Consider the following 25,185-nt stretch of genomic DNA (forward strand, 5'->3'; position numbering starts at 1 on the left):
ACAAATCCCAGTACAGCTAATGAACAAATGCCAAAAGTCTGGAGACACATCACTCAATACACTTGGCTACGTAATTCTTAGCACAAACACAGAACTTCACACGTGATAACGGATTTTGGCATTTGCTTACAGAAAAAAAAAAGCTTGTTTTTCAAAACATTAAATTATCTTTTGCTTTAAAGGATATTGTCAAGATTAGTTTTCAAAATTTAAAAATATTTTCTGTTGTTGCTTCTATTAAACCCTCTCTTTACCCAAAACTACTTTCCTCAACTGTGCATGCACATCCATAAACAGGTAGACACACAGAACTTCTGTATGTTATTGGGGGATTGCTCAACTCAGCATGAGCTACTGGCTCAATTTAAAAAACAGAAGCGTGGTGAAAAAACACCACCACAAAAAGAAACTAATGTAGGTCAAATTTTGGGCCTACTAATCTTTACAGTTTCCCTCTAAGATTAAGAATTTAAATCTAACAGAAATCTTGCAAACAATTGTTGAAATTGTTTTCCGAACCATTTTGCATATGCAATGAATTAGTCACATTCATGCGAAAACATGAAGAGCTATTGTAGTTTATGAAAACACGGTGTAAGAACAATTATTTTAATTTTTTGTCCCTTGCTTACTAACTGAATAAGAAGAGCAATTATGGCATTTAGACTGTTAACTGTACCACAACAAACCTTTGCCAAGCTGATTTTAAGTGAGACATTAACTATAACACTTTGCTGCATTTTTATGCACTAAAAAACGCACAATGCACTGACATTCCATGCTTGGCTCACAACTGAGAAATTATTGTTTCCAACTATGCAATCCTAAACACCATGCAATCCAAATATAACTATACAGGACACTAGCAAGGCCATGCAGAGCTGACAACAGTCAGAAGATTAGTGAAGAATACACACGTGGAATCATATAAAGAAGCCATCCAGGTTGGTGCAGAAAAGCTAGGTATCTGTGGAAGATTAAGAGGCAAACTTGGAACTTTCGGAAGAGCTACATTGGGAAGACTGTTGGAGATGCTCCTGTGAAGAAATAAACAATGTAGGAATACAATAAAAAATAGAACTTAGAGGACAATAGAGGAGTAAAGCAGATTGGGTATAAAGATATAGGCAGGTTAGACCTTCTATAAACACTTACTTGACAGGCTGCCAGGACTCTTGTTCAAGACCTCTATGAATGGACTGGGCAATAGATGACTCCATGAGATCAACATAGCGGACGACCAAGGGAACAAAAATCTCTTGCAAGTGCTTGTGAAACTTTCCATCGCACAAAAGTACTTTAAAAACAAACAAAAACAATTCTCAATTACTCAACAGGCTGTGATCCAATTTCATTAGTTATAGCAAAAGAAATCTCCTAAAATGTTTTAGTGTGTGTGTGTGTGTGTGTGTGTGTGTGTGTGTGTGTGTGTGTGTGTATATATATATATATATATATATATATATATATACACACACACACACACACACACACACACACATAGTTTTAAGAGCAGTGATAGCATGGCCCAACCTCTGTTTAGACTAGTTTTATTTCTCGGTAAGTAACTATTATTTACATAGTCACTATTATAGTTATTATTATATATGTAGTTATTATTTACATGAGGAAGTCAACATAGTAGCGACTGTTTATCCCAAGGCTGAATTTAGACATTCCAGTCATTCTTGCTTTGTATCTGTTAGTTTCTTCTACATAGTGTGACTGACTTGGAAAATAGTATGTTTGCACATTCACAGGTCATACTCTTGTATTATAAATGATAAGTAACTGAATGCACTATGCCTATACAGAATTAGCCCTCAATTCAGCAATGCACTTAAGAATGTGTTTAACTTTCACTATCATGAAACTTAGGCACATACTTATGTGTTTTGCTGAATAGGGATGGATTTAAGATAGTGCTTAAGGGATTTCCTGAATCGGGACTTAGTAATTATATTGCCTGGATAAAAAACTTGGATGCAAAGATAACAAACAAAAGAAGTATAAACACTAGTTATAATGAAATAATATTCCATTATTATTTTTTATTTATATTACACTAAAGCCCAAAGGCTGCAATCAAGATTGGTGTAAAATCTTGCCAGGCTCTATGCCTACACGTAGGTACACATGATACCTGCTATAAGGAGCTTTCAATACAATTCAAGACGAGAAGCAATGAGTGTGACAAACAATAGCAGGTAGTGGGAGAGAGAATGAGTGTGATGATTAATATTATGGTGAAGACTAGTGAGACACAGGCTAACAGTGTGCTCCACCAGAAGATTCTGAATTAAAAAAAAAATCCTTATTCAAACAACCCTCTCCTGTGCTTCCTTAATATCCAAGGTGGTGTGCTTTGGCTCACTATTATTCTTATATTGTTTTATTTGAGTTTGTTTGCTTTTCCATATAGATTATCCCCTTCCCATACAGACTATCCCCAACCATCCCACTAGTTATGGTTTTCAGTTCCTTTTAATAATGTGTATATTACCAATATAATTAAATGTACATAATATATAGAAACAATCCCCACAACTCCTTCTAGGTTTGGGTCCCCATCATCTATTTATGCTTTCCTCTGTCCCAGAGTAGGGGACCCAGAAGTATGATCACTTGCTCTGTACTGCCCAGGGAGAGAGGGGTGAGTTCCTGCAGGGGGCAAGAAGGCAAAAAGCCATGATCAATTATGGTCTGTGGTCTGAACCTGTGAATGCGATGTCCATTGCTCACCATGGTGTCCACTGATCCTGCTCTCCACACCCTACTGTCTATCTCCAAACCCAATAAAGCAGCTCACTGAGGCCCTGATCCTGCAAGACTTACACATATGCTGAACTTTATGTATGTGAGTGTGTGCTGAAAGTTAAATACATGCTTAAGGCTTTGCAAGGTCAGGGCCAGTCTGGAACTACTGACCTAGCAGGGTATGTCTACATAGCACTTTGAAGCCCATGGGTGCCAGTCTCCCAGGGCTCATGTTAGCACCCTAAACATAGCTCTGGAGACAGTGCTTTGAAGTTGGGCTGGAGCTGTATGACTCTGAAAAATGCATGGAACCTGCACAGATCTGCACTATTGTCTTGAGTGTTGCAAGCACAGGATGCAGTCATCTGGTGTTTGCAGAGCTACAGGAAAAACTGCATCAGTAGGGAACATGGTTGTATTTTAAAGAATCCTTATTGAGGTTGCAGGAACAAACCATCCTGATGTGTAGAAAGAACAGTAAATATGGCAGGTGACCAGCTTGGCTTAACAGTGAAATCCTTGCTGATCTTAAACACAAAAAAGAAGCTTTCAAGAAGTGGAAGATTGGACAAATGACCAAGGCGTATAAAAATATTGCTCAGGCATGCAGGAGTGAAATCAGGAAGGCCAAAATCACACTTGGAGTTGCAGCTAGCAAGAGATGTTAAGAGCAACAAGAAGGGTTTCATCAGGTATATTAGCAACAAGAAGAAAGTCAAGGAAAGTATGGGCCCCTTATTGAATGAGGGAGACAACCTAGTGACAGATGATGTGGAAAAAGCTAATGTACTCAATGCTTTTTTTGCCTCTGTCCTCACAAACAGGGTCATCTCCCAAACTACTGGATTGGGTGGCACAGCATGGGGAGGAGGTGACCAGCCCTCTCTGGAGAAAGAAGTGGTTCAGGACTATTTAGAAAAGCTAAACGAGCACAAGTTCATGGGGCAGGATGCGCTGCATCTGAAGGTGCTAGAGGAATTGGCAAATGCGATTGCAGAGCCATTGGCCATTACCTTTGAAAACTACTGGTGATCAGGGGAGGCCCAGGATGACTGGAGAAAGGATAACGTAGTGCCCATCTTTAAAAAAGGGAAGGAGGAGGATCAGGGGAACCACAGGCCAGTCAGCCTCACCTCAGTCCCTGGAGCAGGTCCTCAAGGAATCAATTCTGAAGCACTTAGAGGAGAGGAAAGTGATCAGGAACAGTCAGCATGGATTCACCAAGGAAAAGTCATGTCTGACTAACCTAATTGCCTTCTATGATGAGATAACTGGCTCTGTGGATGAGGGGAAAGCAGTGGATGTGTTATTCCTTGACTTTAGCAAAGCTTTTGATATGGTCTCCCACAGTATTCTTGCCAGCAAGTTAAAGAAGTATGGGCTGGATGAATGGACTATAAGGTGGATAGAAAGCTGGCTAGTTCATCTGGCTCAACGGGTACTGATCAATGGCTCCATGTCTAGTTGGCAGCCCACATCAAGCAGAGTGCCCCAAGGGTCAGTCCTGAGGCTGGTTTTGTTCAAAATCTTCATTAATGATCCAGAGTATGACAAGGACTGCACCCTCAGCAAGTTTGCAGATGACACTAAACTGGGAGGAGTGGTAGATATGCTGGAGGGTAGGGATAGGATACAGAGGCACCTAGACAAATTAGAGGATTGGGCCAAAAGAAACTTGATGAGGTTCAACAAGGACAAGTGCAGAGTCCTGCATTTAGGATGGAAGAATCCCATGCACTGCTACAGACTAGGGACCAAATGGTTAGGCAGCAGTTCTGCAGAAAACGACCTAGGGGTTGCAGTGGATATGAGTCAACAGTGTGCCCTTGCTGCCAATAAGGCTAACAGCATTGTGGGCTGTATAAGTAGGGGCACTGCCAGCAGATCAATGGACATGATCATTCCTTTCTATTCGACTTTGGTGAGACCTCATCTGGAGTAATGTGTCCAGTTTTGGGCCCCACACTACGAGGAGGGGGTAAAATTGGAAAGAGTCCAGCACAGGGCAACAAAAATGATTAGGGGGCTGGAGCACATGACTTATGAAGAGAGGCTGAGGGAACTGGGATTGTTTAGTCTGCAGAAGAGAAGAATGAGGGGGGACTTGATAGCTGCTTTCAACATCTGAAAAGGGGTTCCAAAGCGGATGGAATTACACTGTTTTCAGTGGTAGCAGATGACAGAACAAGGAGTAATGGTCTCAAGTTGCAGTATGGGAGATTTAGGATGGATATTAGGAAAAACTTTTTCACTAGGAGGGTGGTGAAGCACTGGACTGGGTTACCTAAGGAGGTGGTGGAATCTTCTTCCTTAAAAGTTTTTAAGGCCCGGCTTGACAAAGCCCTGGCTGGGATGATTTAGTTGGGGATTGGTCCTACTTTGAGCAGGGGGTTGGACTAGATGACCTCCTGAGGTCCCTTACAATCATGATATTCTATGATTCTATGACAATTTCTTTGAAGATAGATTGTTGTGGGACATAGTGAGAACCAATTCCAAGTTTTTGGTGGCATTCATAGAGCAGCAGCAAATGATGGCACACAACTTCTGGGCCTCAGTGTAGGGACACCAGATGAAAGCTGCACTGACAGCAAAGAAGCGAGTGGTGATTGCATTGTGTAAACTTGCAACGCCGGATTGTTACTGGTGAGTTGTCATTCAAGTGTGCAGGGCCATTAATTGTAACTCAGAAGTATTCAAAACATAGTGGATGAATCTGTAGCAGTGGGGTTCCTGAACTGCAGTGGAGTGATAGACAGCATGCAGATTCCTATTTTGACACCAGTTCACCTTGCCCAAGAGTATATTAACAGAAAGGGTTACTATGCAAACACTGGAGATCATTGGAGACACTTCACCAACACTAGTGTTGACTGGTTAAGAAAGCCATATCTTTAAGAACATAGGACTGCTCAGAAAGCTGCAAGCAAGGACTTTCTTTTCCAACTAGTGGATCACCATAGGCAATGTTGAAGCTCATAAAGCTGTCCACTGATCAGCTTGATAACAATGATAGATTCAGCTATTGGCTCAGCAGGTGCAGAATGACAGTTGAATGTACTTTCAGAAGACTGAAGAGATGATGGTATTGTTTACTCACAAGATTGGATCTCTAGGAAAAATATCCCAATGGTTATAGCAGCCTGATGTGTAGAGTCCTTTGCAGATACAAAAATTTGGATCAGCATCCAATCTGCATCCACAGTAATTAAATTGTATCCAACCTGCGATCTGCACTCCACCTTTTATATGTATCTGCATTTGCACCCAGACAAGCACCCTCTAGAGCAGCAGTCCTCAAACTGGGCATCTGTGGCCCTATAAGGGGCTGCAAGCCTGTTTCAGGAGGACTGCGGCCCCAAAGGGCAGAAACCCCAAGCCCCAAGTCTCCTGTGGAGCTAAAGCCCAGAGCCCTGGTACTCCCTTCCCAGTGGGGGCACCGGGGCTTGAGATTCTGGGCTTTAGCCCCACAGGCTCTTGGCTTCAGCCTTATGGGCAGTCCCCCTGAAACTGCATCCCTCCGTTGAGTACCATCGCTCTAAAGCCCTGTGCAGAAAAAACAATTGGATCCGCATCCAATTCGCAAAGATGAGAAACAAAGAACTGCATCCGTGGCTGCACATATCCGTGGAGGGCACCAGTGCTGTGTCTTGCATAATATCTGTGAGGCAAAGTGGGAAAAGTTGCTGCTATGGTGAAAGGCAGAGGTGGAGCAGCTTTCTGCTGAGTTTGAACAGCCAGATGCAAAGGCTATTAGAAGAGCTCAGTGTGGAGCTATATGGCTGAGGGAGGCCCTGAGAGCATTTTAAAAGTGTGCCATTGCAATGTGTTGAAGTGGACTGTGCTCTACCTGGCCTGCAGTTCTGGGGCCTGTTAGGATTGTGTGGTGCCTGGTGCCCACTTATGAATACAAAACTGTCAATGCACCTCTTAACTTTGTGGGTCTTACTGTACAGTTATGATTATTACACTGTATTTATTACTGAATGAGTTAGGTCACACTGTACAATAACAGGTAAGTGGGTGCGTTCAGTACCGCAAAGCAGTCTGCAGCATACGTTGTGAATTAATCAAGATGAACTATTTCCCACAGAATAGAATTTTATTGAGTAACAAAATCAGTGTTAAAAAATTGGTGCTACTTACAAGCAAATACATTAAAAACTTAATAAATTAGCAATAGAATGTGATGTCCTGTCCCTTTAAATGTTTGAGCACTCCCCACTCCCCAGTGCAAGTGTTAGTTTCACTTTTGCTGCCAGAACAATAGTTTCAATGGCAGTGAGAGGTGGACCTCCTCTGTGTCTGCATCTCCTTCTCAGCTGGGACCAGATATAACGTTTGGTGGTGAAGGATTTCTGTCCCACGAGTGTCCTGTGCTGCCTGTGCCTGGCCAAGAAGAAAAAGTAAGTGTCTGATGAAGTGGGTATTCACCCACGAAAGCTTATTCTCCAATACATCTGTTAGTCTATATGGTGCCACAGGACTCTTTGTTGCTTTTAAGCAAAGAATATTATAAAAAGAGGGGGAGAGTTCACCTAGAGGCACAAGGTGACAGATGGCTGCTTTTGCTGCTGGGACAGCATGAACCAGCCAGACAGAGAGGGGGAGCTCACAGTAAAGACAGAACAAAGGAATAAGTTGCTGCCTGGAGCTACTGCGAACCAAGCACTGAGAGGGAAGTAAGCAGCCCTATTGGCTGACCACATGCCTGCAGGCAAACAACTTAGCCTGCACTGAGGATGTATAGCCAGCAGAGGGAGTCCAAACACAGCCACAGGAAAATTCTGCAGTCTGCACACAGCCAGAAGAGGCAGATTATTCATTTGTTTGTTTTTCTGCACTAAAAAAAACAGTTTCTCTGTGGCAGAGAAGTAGTCCAGGAGGTGTGAAGTCCAACAGGAGAGCAGAGAAGTGGCAACTTTGATGGGCAATTTTGCTGATTTTGACAAAAACCACGAATCATGGGAGGTATACCTTGAAGCCACAACACCATTTAGATGGACAACAAGTTTCAGCCTTGCTGACAGTGATGGGCCCAAGGGCATATGGACTGCTGTCTGACATATTGTCTCTCTGACTGTACATGGCAGTTCCAGGTACATCCCAATTACTGACCAGTACTGCACCAGCACAGGAACATTTATCTCCTACCCCATTAATGATAACAGAACAATTTTGGTTCCATCAGGGAAGTGGAGAGCCAGGAGCAGTTTGTTGCTGCTCTAAGGAAGTTGTCAGAGCACTGTCAATTTGGACAAACATTAAGTGATGTCCTGCATGACCAATTTGTCTCTGGATTATGCAATATCAAGATCCAGAAGAAGTTACTGACTGTACATTCAAGAAGACTGTTGACGTGTTGGGAGGGTTGGTGTCTCTGTTGGTAGTACCACCTAGTCGTGATACTCTGGGCTGCATTGCCCAGTGGCAAGAGTCAAGAACCACATAGCCTAGCGGCTGGGGACCGTGGCCTGATTGCCACATGGCAAGAATCGTTAGCTGTGTCACCAAGTGGTGAGAGTCAATAGCTACATTGCCTAGAAGCTACAGTCAGTGCTGTATCACCCAGTGGCAAGAGTCCACAGCCATGTCACCCTGTATTGCCCAGTGGCAAGAGCCATCAGTTGTGTCACCCAAGTGGCGAGAGTCAATAGCCGCGTCACCCACAGGTGAGAGTCAAGAGCCCCACTGCCTAATGGCTGGAGTCAATAGCCACGATGCCTAGAGGCTGGAGTCACCCAGTGGCAAGAGTCAATAGCCACTTCACCTAGCAGCTGGAGTCAGTGTCTGTATCACCCAGAGAATCAATATCTGGGGGCATGGGAACCTGGGCTCTCCCTGCTCCACTGGGTTCCAACCCAGGGCCCAATGAAACAGTAATTCAAATATGTGACCTAGGAAGTGGATGTACCTATGCCTTCTCCCTGGGCCACTTCCTACTCCAGCTTCAGTTCCTCTGTTGGTGCCACTGGTTTGCTTCTGAGATCCCTCGGGAGCCCTCTTTGGTTACAGTCTGAAGGATATTCCTCTCTTGGTTGGGGCTCATCATTGCTGTACTCTCCTGTTGAAAGGCCTTTGGTGGCAGGGCCTGATCCCAGCCATCTGGGGCCCCAGCAGCTTCTCAGCAGGAGCCTGCACCACATAACTGCTTACCTACTTTGTCTGCCTAGACTGAGCTGCAGCTCCTATTTGAGCTCAGCACCCATTGTAAGCATGTGCAACAGGAATGACCAAGCATGGCTTTCTGGGTCCAGAACTGCTCCTTAACCCTTACTCACCAGTGTCGGACTTGTATACTGCATCACATGGAGTAGCAGTTGTAAAGGAAACTGCAGAGAAACATTTAGCATGAACTGAGTTCATTTTATGAGACGGTGGGATAGAAGACCATGGGAATGTAAGGAATTTCCATGTGGCCACTGTACACAAATTACATGCTGAAAAGGATTACTGGGCAGACCAGGTCATTTGGAGACAGTGCCAGAAGAAAGGCCTTATTGCTGTGACCTGCCGAACAGTTCAATGACCAGCAACACAAAGTAACCATACATCTAAGAAAATACCTGTGAAGACTGAGCCTCAGAAAAGGATGGAAGTCGAGAATTCATAATGTGGAAAAAGACAAAAGCTCTAGTGACATTGACCAAGACCTAACACCACAGATGTTATCAGAAGCTGGAGTGAGATGGCATGTGGGTTACATTGTTGATTGAAGGCGTTCCTATAAGAATGGAGCTTGATATCAGAGCTGCTGTTTCACTGATGTCTGCATCTACCTATCACCAGACATTGTCACAAGCTCCCCTGGAAGAAACCTCCACATTTTTTGAAGACTTATACCTAGAGCCCTCAAAATCTGTGGATATTCTCAGACTATTTTTGCGGATCGGATATGGATATAAATTATGTATCCGTGAAGGGCTCTACTTATACCAGAAAAAAGTAGGTGCCAAAAGGGATACTCCAGACGGAAGTTCAACTAGATGAACCATCAGTTGTATTACTCTTGTATGTGACTGAACAAAAGTATCCACCATTATTTGGCAAACCTTGTCTTGAGAAGCTCAAGGAGAATTGGAGCAGGATCAAGGTGATCAAGAAATCACCTTGAAAGCTTTCAAAAATACTGGGCAAGAACTTGGACAGATTAGCAACGTTGTCAGTAACGCTCACTGTTAAGTCTGACAGCCAGCCAAAATATTGCAGGTCCAGAGTTCTGTCTTACATTCTAAAGCCTCTGGTAGAAGTTGATTTGGACTGTTTAGAGAACACTGCAGTCTTGTCACTGGTTTCACATAGGGAGTGGGCTACATTCATATTAGTGATCAAGAAGGAAGCCTCAGTCCAAATCTGTGGAGATTTCAAAGTGATGCTGAATCTAGTTTTATGTGCAGACCACTATCCCACTATCTCATACTGAAGGTTTATTTGTTTCAATAAATTGGGTTGGCTCAATACCTACTGCCAAATGGAGCTTGATCCAGCATCTTGTAAATATCTCACAATCAACATGCAAAAAAGGCTTATTTTGTTATAATGGGTGGTTACCTCTTCTGTATCACATTGGCACTGCTCCTGTTTCAGAAAGCCATGGATGAGATTGTGATGGCACTGAATGGAGTTCAATGCTATTTGGATGACATCCGTATTACAGAAAAGGATCAAGAGAATCATCTTCAAAATGTGGATGCTGTTTTGCAATATTTGAAAAATCATGATTGGAAGTACCTCAAGACAAATGGGAATTTTTCAACCCTTCAGTTGAATACCTTGGACATCTGACTGACACCACAGGCTTCATGAAATTGCCAGAGAAAGAGAAGGCCATTCTTGAAGCGCCACTGCCAGAGAATGTGTCACAGTTGGTTCATTCTTAGAACTGCTTAACTACTATCGCATATTCCTGCCTAATCTGGCAACAGTCTTGACATCTTTACATGAACCGTTACAAACAAAGAAAAAATGAAAATGGACTGAAAAGTGTGATTGTGCATTTAATGAGGAAAAGAAACTGTTGACATCAGCCAACGTTCTTATGCTGTTTGATGCTTTGCTACCACTACAATTGGCATGTTATGCTTCATGATATGTGGCAGCAGTTCTTTCCTACATTTTTTCTCATGGCATGGAGAAACCAATTGCCCTTGCATCACAAATAGTCACTACTCTTGAGAAGAACTATGTGCAGAGTGAGAAGCTCTAAGCATTATCTTCACAATTCAAAAGTTTCATATCTATATGACAGACATTTTACCTTGCTAATGGCTCATCACCATTACTTTCAATTTTTGGACCAAAAATGGAATTTCATCATGAGCTGCTACTCATATGCAACAATGATATGGCTACTTATAGCAGTAGGATTTTATGTTTGCATTTTGTATAATTTAGAATAAAAAATAAAAATATAATAATGTAGCATGTATTGAATCTATTAATGTACGATTTGACCATATTTTGTTAGCCACCCTTTTTGAATAGCAGAAAGGAATGGCCTAATGTGCCATTGGTAGAGATGCCTCAGCCAGAATCTGTGTCTGGGCTGATTTTAAGGCAGTAACAGACCTTTAGGATCACCACTGTGTTGTAGGTTTAGCATTTTAAAATAAGTAAAAGAATGCAATGATTGTTTTTCTTTTGCATTGCAACTTGATGTTCCTGTTTAAAATGTTTTGTGTAAATTAGTTTTGTTGTGTGTGTGTGAACAAGGAATGTGTGTGTTACTAAATAAGTGTGAAGGCCATTACCAAACAAGATGTTCTATGGAGGAACCAAAGACAAACACAAGGGTGCCAGGAGGCTGCAACACACCCCGATTGAAATGTCAGAGGAGGGCAGATTGACGCCTTAACAAATAAAACAGGCACCTATTAGTGGGGACAAGATAGCTGTAATCAAAACTAGCATGAAATAACTCCCTGAAAGACTTAATAAAAAAACCAAATAAAAAATAAAAAGGACAATTTTAAAAACCAAGCACTGATCAAACAACAATTGATTACAGTATGACGGTGCAAAACTCATTGGTCCCAATGAAGGAAAATCACTATATAAACAGGGTGCCTTGCCATGAAACTTTGTGTTAGTCCTGCCAAGACTTCCCTGGAGCAAAGTGACTGACAGAACCCGGCTCCTACCTACCATGATCAACCTAGCTGGCCACTAGATTGATCCAGACTCTGAACTGGTAACTATAATATTGACTGGTGGGACAGTGTGTGTGTGTAATTGAATGCATATGCTAATTGTTGTATTTTCAGTAAACGTGGTGTATTGCCTTTTCCCCTGAAAAAGATTCCATGTGCTTCTTATAATTACAACATACTTTCAGGTCATTCTTAAATTATTCAATTCCATGAAGGGACTCAGCACAGAAATGCTGATGGGTTGTTATGCCTAAGTTCCAGTCAGCCCAAAGAAACTTCAGATAAAGTGTTCTATCTCCATTTGATGGATAGGTTACCCATCACTAGCACAGAAATCAACAAAGAAATGATGAAGGATGATGTGTCTTCTCTTGTGAAAGGAATGGTGCTACACAGTATAGTGCTGGATCATAAGAATCCAGTTTACACAGTTTGGTTCACATCAGTGTGAATTATCTGTAAATCATAGTTATATTTTATGGGGAATGCGAGTGACTGTTCCAAAATCATTTCAATCTCAGATCTTGGTAGCTCTTCATGAAAGTAATTTTGGCATTGTTCTGATGAAGGCCAGATCCTAGAATCATGCCTGGTAGCTGGAGATTGACAAAGATATTGGCAGGCAGGCAAGGTATACTAATGTCACTAAATTCAGCATGATTCTTGCTCAGTTCATCTATACTCTTCGTCATGGCCTCAGACTCCTTGGATACATATTCCTTTGCCAGACCTTTAGAAGGTTATCTGATTTTCATTGTAGTTGACGCTCATTCAAAATGGCCAGAAGTTTTCAGAAAGACTTCTAAATATAGCTGCTAAGATCCTTGGACATCTTTGTACCTTGTTTAGTCAATCTGGTTTATCGTTACAGTTGGTGAGTGACAATGGACTTTAATTCTTTTCTAAAGAACTTCAGAGGTTCCTAGCTTAAAATGGAATTCAGCATGTACCTTCAGCTCCTTACCACCCTGCTACAGACAGACACATTATACAGACACTTAATGCACCTTAAGAGCTAATAAGTCTATTTTGAATTGTTAGCAGAAAGTGGACAATTTCTTCCTTGTCTACGGGAACACATCACATGCTACTACCCAACAGTCACCTGCAACTCTTTTCTTGAAGTGATCTTTGTGTACTTGTTGGGACCTGCTACATCCTGAAATTGCTTCACATGTAGCCAAATCCCAATCTATGAAAATCGATCAACTACGTGAGACTTGTCATCACTTTTTTCAAGTAGGAGACTTGGTGTGGACTTGAAACTACAGTTGTGGAGTGAAATGGGTAAACTGGAGACCATGTAAAATGCATGTGGTAAAACTGACTCATGCTATTTTATGGAAATGACATATAGACCATTTGCAGCCTCGACTAGTACCGGAGTCCAGGGATGTTCCAGTAGGAGTTTCTGTTCCTCTGATTGAGCCTCCTTCTGTTACAACTCCTAATATCAATGACTTGTTGGGAGAAACTTTGATACCAGATTCAGTTGATTCCATACTACTGAGGGTTCCTTTTGTTCAGGACACATTGCCATCACACATTATCCCAAGAGAGTGTGAAAACTAGTTGCGTGTCTGAATTTATAAATTGTTCAGTTAGTGAGTTGCTATTCCAGGACAGAATAATCCTGTGCAACTTGAGAGTCTGCAACAGTCCACCCACAACTTTTAGTTAGGTTATATAGTGTTTCATGTCAACTGTGTAAACGATAATGTATATATATTTAGGAATTTTTTTAAAGTAAGGTGAAGGAATCTGATTGTTCTGTTCCTTTATATGTTTGTACACTTCTCCCACCTCAGTGCAATGCCTCACTTTCATGTTAGTTTCAGTTTTGCTACAAGAACAATAAAAAGTTTCTGTGGCAACTTGCTGTGCTTAAATGTGTCTGTATCTCTTTCTCTGCTAGTCCAGATGTAACACAGAACTAAAGGGGAAAGAACATTCTTGTCCATTTTGGCTACACATATAGCAACCATGGCTCTTGCAGGTCAGTATATGTGAAGCTATGGCTGTCCTTACTGTCCCCCAGTGTGGAGTGGTAATTGTAAGTATGAGGCCCCAGATGCCATGGGGAACACTGAGGGAGCGGGTGCAGGGAGATGCTATAATGGACTTCTCCATGGACTGTAAAAGTCGGTGAGCCCGGATTGCCAATCTGTAGGTCTGCAAGTCTGAAGCATCTGTGTTTGTTGCTGGAGAAGCCCCATTATGTCTTGATGTATCTCCCTTTCCTTCTTCTGCTGGGATTCCTGTGCCTTTCTCCTGTCTGCTCTTTCCTTCTCCATACAGTCTGAAATATTCACCCTCCAGGTCCTCTGCTCATGTTCCAATGCAGCACTGATTTGCAGGATCTTGCTGAACATTTCATCTGGAGCAGGCAGTCCACGAGTGTGGAGGGGGAACCCCTCAAGGATACAATCACAGCAGCTACAGCTAAAACAGAGGTATCATTGTCAGTATAGTCACAATAAAAAGCAAAAGTTAAGATTCAGAACTTCCTTCCCTTGCTCATCTAAAGAAGACATGCTTATTGGCACTTCTGCTTTGGAGTGCTTGTGCATGGCACCCCTCACAGCACCAGCCATGTGGACTTTGGCCCACCAGGGGTGAGTGAAATGAGGAGGGAATTGCTCAATTGCATGAAACTATGAGTATCAGGCAATGGCACTAAATATTGGCACCATTTTCCACAGATGGTAGTGATTTTAGCTGATATCATGGAGAGCACAATGGCTGCTGGTGTCCTGTAGCTGCCTGGGTTCATGTGCCCCTAGCCTGTTTATTGCAATGGTGCCAGCTGACGTTACTGCAGACTGGCATGGGGAAGCATCCTACCATGGAGGAAGCAATAAGGTTGTCATCCCTAGAAACCTTTGGGAGAGGACTACAGAGTGCCTCCATGGAAATTTCATTGAGATCTCTCAGGAAGATTCACGGCACAAACTGCATAAACAAAATGCTCAGCACGGCCACCCCAGCTCTTCCTGGGAATAAAAAGCAGATAACTCTACTTGTCTCTTTGTTGTACCGCTACCTCTCTAGAATAAGTAAATTAATTAAAAGTCAGTAGCTGTGCCCTGCTAAGTTGGGGCACCATCAGTACCTCTTTGTACGAGAAATACATTTACACACTCACCCGAAGTGCCTTCCCCCACAGCGGACTTGCCCGTGCTTGATTGCCAGGACTCATTGGACTGTGGCAGAGTCTCAAACAGGCCCTGGCTTGCGGCATAGCTGTACCCCAGTCACATGTTCCCCATCCTCCGCCTCCTCCTCTTTCCCTGGCATGAGGATGAGGAGGTTTGAGTCTCGGGTTCCTTTGAAGTATCCATGATAGTCTGTGGGGTGCTGCTGGCGTCTCCGCCAGGTATGGCGGCAGCTCTTTGTAAAAGTGGCAGGTCTGCAGGTCAGCACCAGGTTGACTGTTGGCCTCCCTGGCCTTCTGGTATGCCTGCCACAGTTCCTTTGCTTTCAGGCAGAACTGCTGCTGATCCCCATTGTTGTCCTTGTCCTGCATCCCTCATGCAATCAGCTCATTGATGTCCACATTTCCATGACTGGTCCCCCTGTCTATTCCAGGCCAGAGTGCGTCTGGAATGTGTAGCCAGGATGGTCAGCTGGGCAGTTGCACACAGCAATGGAGAGCTGCTAGGTGTGCTCGCCAAGCTGGGCAATCAAGAAAAGGCATTTCAAAAAATCTTGGAGTCTTAAAGGGGATGGGGGAAGGCTTCTCATCTCCATGACCCCTGCATGGTGGAGTTCACAATCGTGACCAGCGTCAGGCATTGTGGGACAGCTGCTGGAGGACTGTTAGGATCAACAAGGTAAGGCAGTGTCTACATTGGCATGTGTCAATCTCAATACATCGACTATGGCTCAATGCTGTTCGGGGATGTGATGTTAATATGTTGCCATAACAGGGCACTTACATTGGTGGGAGACCAATTTTAAGTGTAGACACCTGCACAACTAGGTTGATGCAAGGTGGCTTACATCAGCATAACTTTGTAGTGTAGACCAGGCTTACTCTGTGCCTCAGTTCCTTTTCTGTAAAATGGAGATACACAGCACTGCTCTACCTCACAGGGGATTATGAGGCACCGTAAGATCTACTGATGAAAAGCACTATATAGCAAACAGGCATTATTATTTTTACTGCTAAAACTATCACCATTGCTTTCTCTTTCCTGGAGGATGTTGGGGCCTTCTTAAAGGAATACCCCTCTTGGGAAATCCTTTGGTGAAGTACATCTGGGACGGATGGGGGATGCTGCACAGGAGGATATGCCACCCCTCTCCCATTGCTGCCAGCAGCCTCAGGGGGTGTCACCACGGCTGAGTGTCTGGACACAATTTGTTTCAAAGGTAATGATCAGAAGACAAGAATTATTTTCTTTAAAAAGGACAGATACAATTAACTACCTTGCATTCCTCTCCTTGCTAAGCTGTGCAAAATATTATTTTTAGAAGTGCCAGTAATTTTAACTACTTATCTTCAGCATATTTTTTTTTATATTTGGCATCAAATTTGATACCCATTTTAGAATCACCTAAAAGCAGACTAAGATTTTTTGTTTTTGTATATTTTTAAAATCAGCTTAATTGTGATCCACAATAATACAGAAGAAAGGGATTATATACTAACCAAGGGTGCCTAATTGTAAGCGAGTGGACTCACCCCTGCAGCACTTCCTGCTGGTGGTCTCAGGAAATTAGCTCTTCCAGCGTCCTGGACCGGCCCCTGCAGGCTGGTGATCTGCCTTACTGCTGGCCCCCGTGTCCCTCCCAGGACCCTGGTGCCCCTTTCTCTGGGTTGCTGCCCCACTGACAGTATCCCCACATTCTGGTTCTCTCCACCCAGGGGAATCTCCACTCATCACAGGCAAGATTGGGTTCGACCTGCTGCCTCTCTCTACAGCTGGGCTGCCCCTCTGCAGTCCTGGTACTGGTCTTAGGCCCTCAGCTAGGCCCACAGCCCAGGGCTTTCCTAGGCCAGAGCTCCCCAGCTCCTCTAGCCTTCCCCCAGCCCTGCTCTACTCCCGGTACCCTGCTTAGCTCCTTAGCAGCCAGGCCCTTCTCTCTCTCTACAAGCAGAGAGTCAGTCCTGAGCTTCTGGCCACCCTGGCCTTCTTATAAGGCCCGGTTAGTCTGTTTGGGGCATGGCCCCAGCTGCAGCAACTTTCCCCAATCAGCCCGGGCTTTGCTCCCTTCCCCAGCCCCAGCCCCCTCCTAGGCATTTCAAACCCTGCAGGGCAGGAGTGGGTAACCACCGCACTACACAAATACATACAGATAGCATGTATGAAGCCCAAGGATTACCCCAACAACAAAAAATTGATCACTGGCCTGAGACATAAAAGGTGGGTGGTTCAGAATATCTACCAGAATAATTTTCAAGGAGGAGATCTTGAGCAAGATAAACCCAATACTGTTTAGAGCTTTAAAAAACAACAGTGCCAGTTTTAAATCAACATGCTACTTTACAGGCAGTCAATGCAAGGCTGGCATAATATAATCACAGTTGCTTGAATGGGTGAGCAAGCATGCTACTGCTTTCTGAACAAGCTGTAGAGATGCCCTGCTGCATGCCCTGCTCAGAGGGAATTACAATAATCAAGCCTCATGAGCAGGAGGACATGTGTTGTGAGGTTATTGTGAAGCTGGAATGGGATTAGAAAGGGCACAGTGAGTACAAATTGTGCAACTGAAAAAACCCATTTTCATATCAAGCTGATGCTCGGCTTTGTGGGGAAAAGAAATTGTGTAAAGTGATGCCAAGATTCTTAACTTGACTCTACTTCCAAACAAATCTTTCTACAAGTGGGGACATGAAAGAGGAGTGAGCTTTCTCATACTGTTAACCCAGCAGCAAGCCTTTTATTTTCCCAGGGTTGAGGAAATGGCAGCTCTGATGTATCCGTCTGGAGAATTCATTCAAGCATTCCTCCAGGGCAGAGAATAGACTTGCAGGGCCATGGGACAAGAGGCATACTGCTGAGGATCAACAACATACTGGTTAGAAATGAGCTTGCCAAAAGGTATCCCCCTGTACATCAAACAAGATGGAAGACAAGAGAGTGCCTTATAGGAATGCCACACTGCAAATCCCTCAGTGATGTAGTGCAGTTGACCGTCAAGTACTGACTTGCTCCTGTATTATAGGCATGAGTGGAACCGCTAGAGGGCAGCTACAGACACACCAGCAATGTCTCTCATTTGCCAAACTAACAATCCATGGCTTGTTGGATCAAAAGCTGTTGAGAGTTCCAGCATGACCAAATAGACTGACCTAATTTAAAACGAATATTGTCATCCAACTAAGCAGCAGTGCTGGATTGGTTTGGAAGATAATCTGTAATAAAATTCTGGCGTGCTGCCTCTTAGCACAAGAGATCTGGCAATACACAGCCAAAAATCACATGCTGATTGTAAGTTACCATTTCCACTTTAAGTAAATAGGACTCATTCAATGAGAGTTAAAGGGATTTGTCAAAAGAGCTTAAGATAAGGAAACTTTGTCCAAGGAAAGAGTAATCCTTGCATTTATCTTCAAGCCATTCTTCTTTCCCTAGACAATTCACCCATCCCACATTCTCTGTGCATGAAACCATCCTACATTCACATAGCACGCCACCACAAAAATGACATGTACCAGAGTAAAAAAGACAAAACAGAAATACTTCATATGTACTATTAGAAAGCTGATTTTGGGAGCAGAAAAATCCTAAGGAAGATCCAAGAAATACTGAAAGATAAAAGCTACTTTTACCTTATCCTTCTTGACTATTCTAAATACAGTAAAATATAAGCAGTGATCACAAGACTGGTTTCAAATAGCATTAGCTATTGCAGTGTAAACTATACTGCAGCACTAGAATGGGGCTTCACCTCCAGAACAAGGGAAACAGACTACATTGCTCATTCAGGCTAAGAATTATGAGGGGCTGATTGTGAACTCACTTACAACAGTGTAAATCAGGAGCAACTCTAAAGTCAGTGGAGTTAAGCTATCCTCTGAAGAAAAGGGACAGGAAAATTGCACGAGTTTCACAAACAGAACACACACACACCCTACGCACACACCCATACCCCAGCACGCATGCACAAAGAAAGGGCTTCTGCAGAACTGAAAGAAAGAATGATGCAACTTAATGTCAACCTGTCTCCCACAGACCAAGATTGTCCCATTTTTCAGATAGTCTAAAAATTATCCTGCCACTGCAATGGATTCTCTAAGAAGGCATCATCTGGCCCCGCTGGCATATATGCTTTCTTATTTCATGTTATTGTAAACTGATGATAATTGAATATTATAATTGTATTTTTAATTAACAGTATTAAAAATAAGTAGGGTTCAGGGGTGCTGGAACAATTTTTATAGTGGGAGTGCTGAGAGCCATTGAACTATACTGTAAATCCTGCATATAATGGAAACCACTTCAAGCCAGGGAGTGTGGCAGTACCCCCAGCACCTATGATAGAGTTGGACAAGAAAATGAACTTAGGGATCAGTATTCTATGTGTGGTTGTTGAAAATGGTCCAGTAAACTTGAAAGAAGACAGCTTATATTGCATTTGTAGTCATTTTCTATGTAGAATGTTATTTTTTCAAACCTTTAAATGGCTGTTATTTATGCACTGGCAAAATCTGCAAGTGTATCTTCTCATTCACATAGGAACCTGTCTGCATGTGCAAAGGGATGTAACCATGATTTCTGCAGACAAATAAGTGGAAACAGACTTCAAATTTGACCTAAATATATTTTAAGGACAAAGAAACTTTAAAATTTCTCTGATCCTGTGCTAATGAGACCATAGTTAAATTCATATTTAAAATATTAAGCAAAACAAAAGGCTCACTCAAGAATTCTTGTGCATCTAAAATGCTCACTCAGACAGTAGGAGTTCTGGGTACCCAAGTAACTCTTTTGCCTGAAATTTCCTACAGAACTATTTAATCAATGATCACCATCAAATTTTAGTGACCCAAAAGTGCAGCTCTGAATTAAAAGGAAGGTTATGGTACTATAGTTAATTTTTATCAGGCATGGGCCAAAATTCCTGAATCCTTATACTCAGGATAGATTTCCAATGAATGGGAATTTTTCCTGGTATAAGAACTCTAGGATTTGGTCCTAATGACTTTAAAATCCAAGTCAGACAACTCCCATGGGAGTGCCAGTTGGTATTATAGATCTATCAAACACAGGTCAGGCTTCAAATTATTGTTACACTTGCCTGAAAACAAGCATTTCAAACATCACACACTGTTTCAGAGAGAGAAATGATCACTAACAATAATAATGACTTTTTCAAGGAGATCATCTTCTCAGTGAGGCATTGTGCTGGTCAGCGAATCACAAATCTGATTTATCTCCTCACCCACATATCATTGCAGATGTACAATTTGTCATTTTAGATTTTTAATATTTAGTGCCACAAACAGATTTCAGAATCTGCTTATCCATTTCTACCACAGCTGAGCAACTACTTCATTGTCATGGGTATTAAATACCAAAAATTTCGTTTACATCCATGCCAATCTACTGTTTTGTTTTTTTGCGATTCTTATTTTTTTCCTTCTTGTATTTTTATATAATTTTCTTTCATACTTTTATTTAACATATTATTTTTCCTCCTATTTTGTTCTGTTAACTTCTGTTACTGCAGTCCATTATTAACGTCTAATAACTAACAATGGTGCACACAATGATGTCTGCCACAATTTCTCACAAGTTTTTGTTTTTTTTACCCTTAAAGATGGTCACTACCATTCCCTCTCTGAGACAGCAGATAACTTTGTTGTAATTTTACAGGAGTAAAGAAAATAAACAACAGAAGTCTTACCTTCCTTCTCGCTCCTCTCTCAAATGAAGACCTTCCGACTCACTTAACTCATAGACTCATAGACTTTAGGGTAAGAAGGGACCATTATGATCATCTAGTCTGACCTCCTGCACAAAGCAGGCCACAGAAGCCCACCCATCCACTTCTATAACAAACCTCTAACCTATGTCTGAGTTATTGAAGTCTTCAAATTGTGATTTGAAGACCTCAAGCTGCAGAGAATCCACCAGCAAGTGACCCATGCCCTACGCTGCAGAGGAAGGCGAAAAACCTCCAGGGCCTCTGTCAATCTGCCCTGGAGGAAAATTCCTTCCCGACCCCAAATATGGCAATCAGCTAAACCCTGAGCATGTGGGCAAGACTCACCAGCCAGCACTCAGGAAAGAATTCTCTGCAGTAACTCAGATCCCATCCCATCTAACATCCCATCACAGACCATCCCTTGCTCCCTCCCTCTGTTACATGTAGGAAGAGCTGCCTCTCCTTCTTACTCACAGAAACATCAGAGAGAGAGACACTGTTTGTCCATCTCCCCTATCCTGCCAGCTCCACTGGTCCTACTCTTCCCAACCATACCTGACATGACTTTTGAAAGCAGTTACCACCTGATGTATTGGCTCCTACCAGTGAAGGTAAATTGGGTATGTTTGAAGATACCCCAAAGGGTTAAAATTCTTGTGAGAGGAAGTTGAGGTAGAACTTGTTCCTTCAAAAAGAAATCCTATCCTAGCCCCATCTTTCAGAGGATAAAAGCAGTAACTCCCTGGCAGAGTACCGAATAGCTGATCCCCACAAACCTTCAGCAATAGACAGCTTTTACTGGGGCTAAACACTGGAGAATTAGCAAGTCTTCTAAGGTTAACACTTAGGTAGAGCTCTAGGGCAAAAGCAGAGCTTGTAGGGCACTAAAAATTCACTACAAATGAAAAAACCCAAGCAAATACCAGAAGCACTGATGCACACTGGGAAGACTTGAAGCTCTTTAATCCATCCTTTTATGATGTCTATATAGGAAGCAGTTTGAGATCAATGGAAGATGTTAATTGCCAAAGCAAAACTCAGCAACTGTGTTATAATATATAACTGCATGTGACTGATTTTTTTTTCAAATAAATTACTCAGTTTGACATGATATATCCTGTAAATATGTAGTTGGCATAGGAACTGATTTAGGACAGTTGAGGTGTTGTTTTTTTAACTTGAGACCACTTCAAGTTGTGTTCAATCATATATAGGCAGTGCATAAAGTTAGGTTTAAAGGCTCAAAAGCTTCTTTATTCATAATGCCACTATTAAAAAAAATCCACCTGACTTAAAAATGATTGATCTGGTTTGTCTCACACATGGAGATGTTACATGCCAAGTTCCTGCACAGCCCAAGTATTTTGTGATGAATGACAGCCTCTCACGAAACACAGGCTTGCAGTAGAAATCCTGACACAACCTCAACTATACTAGCATGTTCACATCAATAACATTTTCTATGAAAATCTATGCTTCCTTTCTTACAGTGTACATATTCCAGTGTACATTCCATTCACAATCACACAACAGACAGTTACGCATTGTCAATGCATTTTTTTTTAAGGGCATGCAGCCTGCGGCATGAGTGAGAGCTTTTCTCGTCCCTCCATATGGTCTAATAAGAATGTTCTAGCATTATTCCTTTAACCAACAACAGCTATTATGACAACATACATCAGGAAGCAAGCCCTCAGTGTATGGCCTTTTTAAAGTTGGCTGCGGTCATATTGCCCACTAGAGTTGTAAGGTTTATTCAGAACAGCTTCACCTCTTTTATAAGGTGCTTTGAGCTCTATGGATGAAAAGTGCTACATTTACACTAGGCATTATTATTATTATGACTAATAAATTTGAAGGATCAGTACTACTTTCTTTTCTATAGTTGTTAGCATTAAATATAAAATAATGAGTAAGAGCCTGAAGTCCGGCAAAGGTCTGGCAGAAAATATAGTATTAAACATGTTGTAGGGGACCCCGGAAGACTTTGTCATGGCCCAGTTAGGGCCTTGCGCTTTCTCAAGGAGAGGTTATCATCAGACACAGTATGCTAGCAGGTGCTGCTTTTAACTGGTTAGAACTGCCCTATGTGGGAAGCCCCGGTGTTTATGAGGAACTGCAGAAAGCCCCTGGCCATAGGCCAAGGGGGGCGGCCATTGTTGCTGGAAAGCCCGAAATTACATATGTATGTGCTGCTTTGCATGGGATTAGCATAATGTTATAATTGCTGTGGGCTATCGGTTGCATAGTTGGACTCCGTACCGGGCCGAGCTTCTTCGTACGCTGGGTTCCTCGTCCCAGTGACAGCAACGCTTGGAGTCCCCGTTGCGGGTGTGTCACTTTAACCTTCATTAAAGCCAATTAATTCACCGTGTGCGTGTGGGCCTCATCCTTGCACAGCATCCAGGCACGCAACACATGTTATGAAACACTATATGCAGAGCTCACGCTGCATAGGAAATCCTAATTTTATTATGAACTGTATCTTTATTATTTTTTCAAAAAATGGAATTTCTGTCATGTTTTAAAAAGAAAATCCCACAATATGGAACTATCTGCCAGACAACAACAGAATGCTCTGTCCAGTCAAATATACAAAAGTAGGAGTTGCACTGAATGGACATCTTTCAGTCCTGCCCCCTTCCATATATATCCCAAATGTATTGTATGAAAAGAACCAGACCTCCTTGGGAATTCAACCCCCTCTCAGATGCGCTCTTATCTATTGTAAAGATGGATACAAGGTTCATTTGCACTCTGCCTCCTTCCCTGTACACTTTCTCTAATTACACAAAAAGACACAGCAAAGCTGACAGACTTTCCGAAGCTATGTTCACATGTGCAGAACCAACCGAATCCCAGCAGATCATTAAGGGATTTTGTGACAAAATCCAGTGCAGATGTGCAAAATATATTGTTCAAATCTTTACACTTTGACAATTCACAGCCAATTTACCAGATCACTAAAAAGAACATCTGCCAAATGTGTATTATTATCACCAAATGGTAATTTTAACCATCTATTATACCATATTGTTCAAAAAAGTTGAACATTTTTGTATAATGGGAAGACAATACATTTTTCCACTCTTTGTTTTTGAAAATATCGTTTTAGTTCAAGCTTAAAAAATATACAAAAAAAAATTACCCAGGAATGGAGAACAAAACTCCCAAGTTTCAGCTACACACACACACACACGACAACAATTATACACAAATGCAGACTGAATTCCTTTAGAATGGACACATTTGTGCAATCTGAATGAATGGAGCTGTTACATGCTCTGCCTTTTATACTGAATGTTCATATATGCTGACTGTTCTAGGAAATTCAATCCTGTTTGAACTACATAATAATAATAATAATGAGGTGGAAGGACGAGGTGGGGGGTGTTGGGAGTGAGAGAAGCATTTTGTCCAGTACATTAAAATGTTACAACTGTTAATGATTTTTTCTCAGTTTTCTTTCCTGTGTTAATATGGTATGCTGTAGAATAAAAGATAATTCTGTGATGTCTCCACAGCACACACTATATGAGGTTAATTATAAGGAAATTGATATTTCCTAATGAGTTTCCAACATGAGTTTCTGGATACATTTATAAGTTATCTACCTATATTTTCAGAACATTTTATTGCATAATGTTTTTACAATGAGTCTTCTCCTGGATCTTCATGCTACATGCTAGACATATATACAATAGCACAGTGCAACTTTACTTTAGATAGTTTCTTTCATACAAATCATATCCTAAAATAATTTACAGAGGTAAATACTTAAAAATACAATAGGGAGATGGAGAAATTAAGCTATATAGAGACAAAAATATAGGCTTTTGGTTGAGATCTGAAATCAGATGGGTAAGTGCAGAAAGGCCATTCCAGACAGAAAGCAAGAACTGCAAAGAAGGCTTTCAAAACAACAGTACTAAGACTGTGGGCCAGATCCTCGGCTTTGCACTTTGGCAGTAGAAAGAGCCAAGAAAGCTGGCCAGCCCGGGTTCTGAATAACTGGCCATCTCTTTCACTCCTTGGCTTAGGGGCCTAGAAGGAAGGGGCAAACTGAGAATCACTGTGCTCTGGCTAGTTCTCACTAGCGTATCAGAACCTTAGGTCTGTAACCAGCTGGAGTAGTTTAAAACCAACCTGTGGCTGCTCTAAACTACATAGGTGCTGGTGTAGATTTGGTCCTGGGACTTGGGGCTCAAACAGCCTCTTTGCATACGCAGTCTTCAGCGGTACCTAATGCTTACTGGACGCAGCTGAGGATTGAACTCTGCATGTCCATACCAAGAGTAGACCAAAGAATATTATCTGCTACCTATTCTTATCAAGAAGCAAGACAAAAAGAGAAAACTTGATTTGCTTCTCTTTATTCTGTGCAAAACTATAATACAAGGAT

General features: G+C 42.1%; 1 protein-coding gene across 24 annotated transcripts in view; it reads right to left on the bottom strand.

Moving 5' to 3' along the window:
• The window catches only part of CADPS2 (calcium dependent secretion activator 2), a 602,399-nt gene that overhangs the window by 88,067 nt on the left and 489,147 nt on the right, over positions 1-25,185 (bottom strand). For 15 of the 24 annotated variants that reach the window (XM_030549117.1, XM_030549118.1, XM_030549116.1 and 12 more), the window contains 2 exons: positions 1,156-1,297; positions 918-1,037 (listed from right to left, as the gene is read on the bottom strand). In XM_030549117.1, coding sequence (XP_030404977.1) covers positions 918-1,037; positions 1,156-1,297 — 262 coding nt within the window. The remainder of the gene's footprint in view (positions 1-917; positions 1,038-1,155; positions 1,298-25,185) is intronic. The other 9 variants (XM_030549124.1, XM_030549127.1, XM_030549125.1 and 6 more) reach the window with 1 other exon arrangement.

The sequence above is a fragment of the Gopherus evgoodei genome, chromosome 1 (genome assembly GCF_007399415.2).
Source record: "Gopherus evgoodei ecotype Sinaloan lineage chromosome 1, rGopEvg1_v1.p, whole genome shotgun sequence".
Classification (NCBI taxonomy): domain Eukaryota; kingdom Metazoa; phylum Chordata; order Testudines; family Testudinidae; genus Gopherus; species Gopherus evgoodei.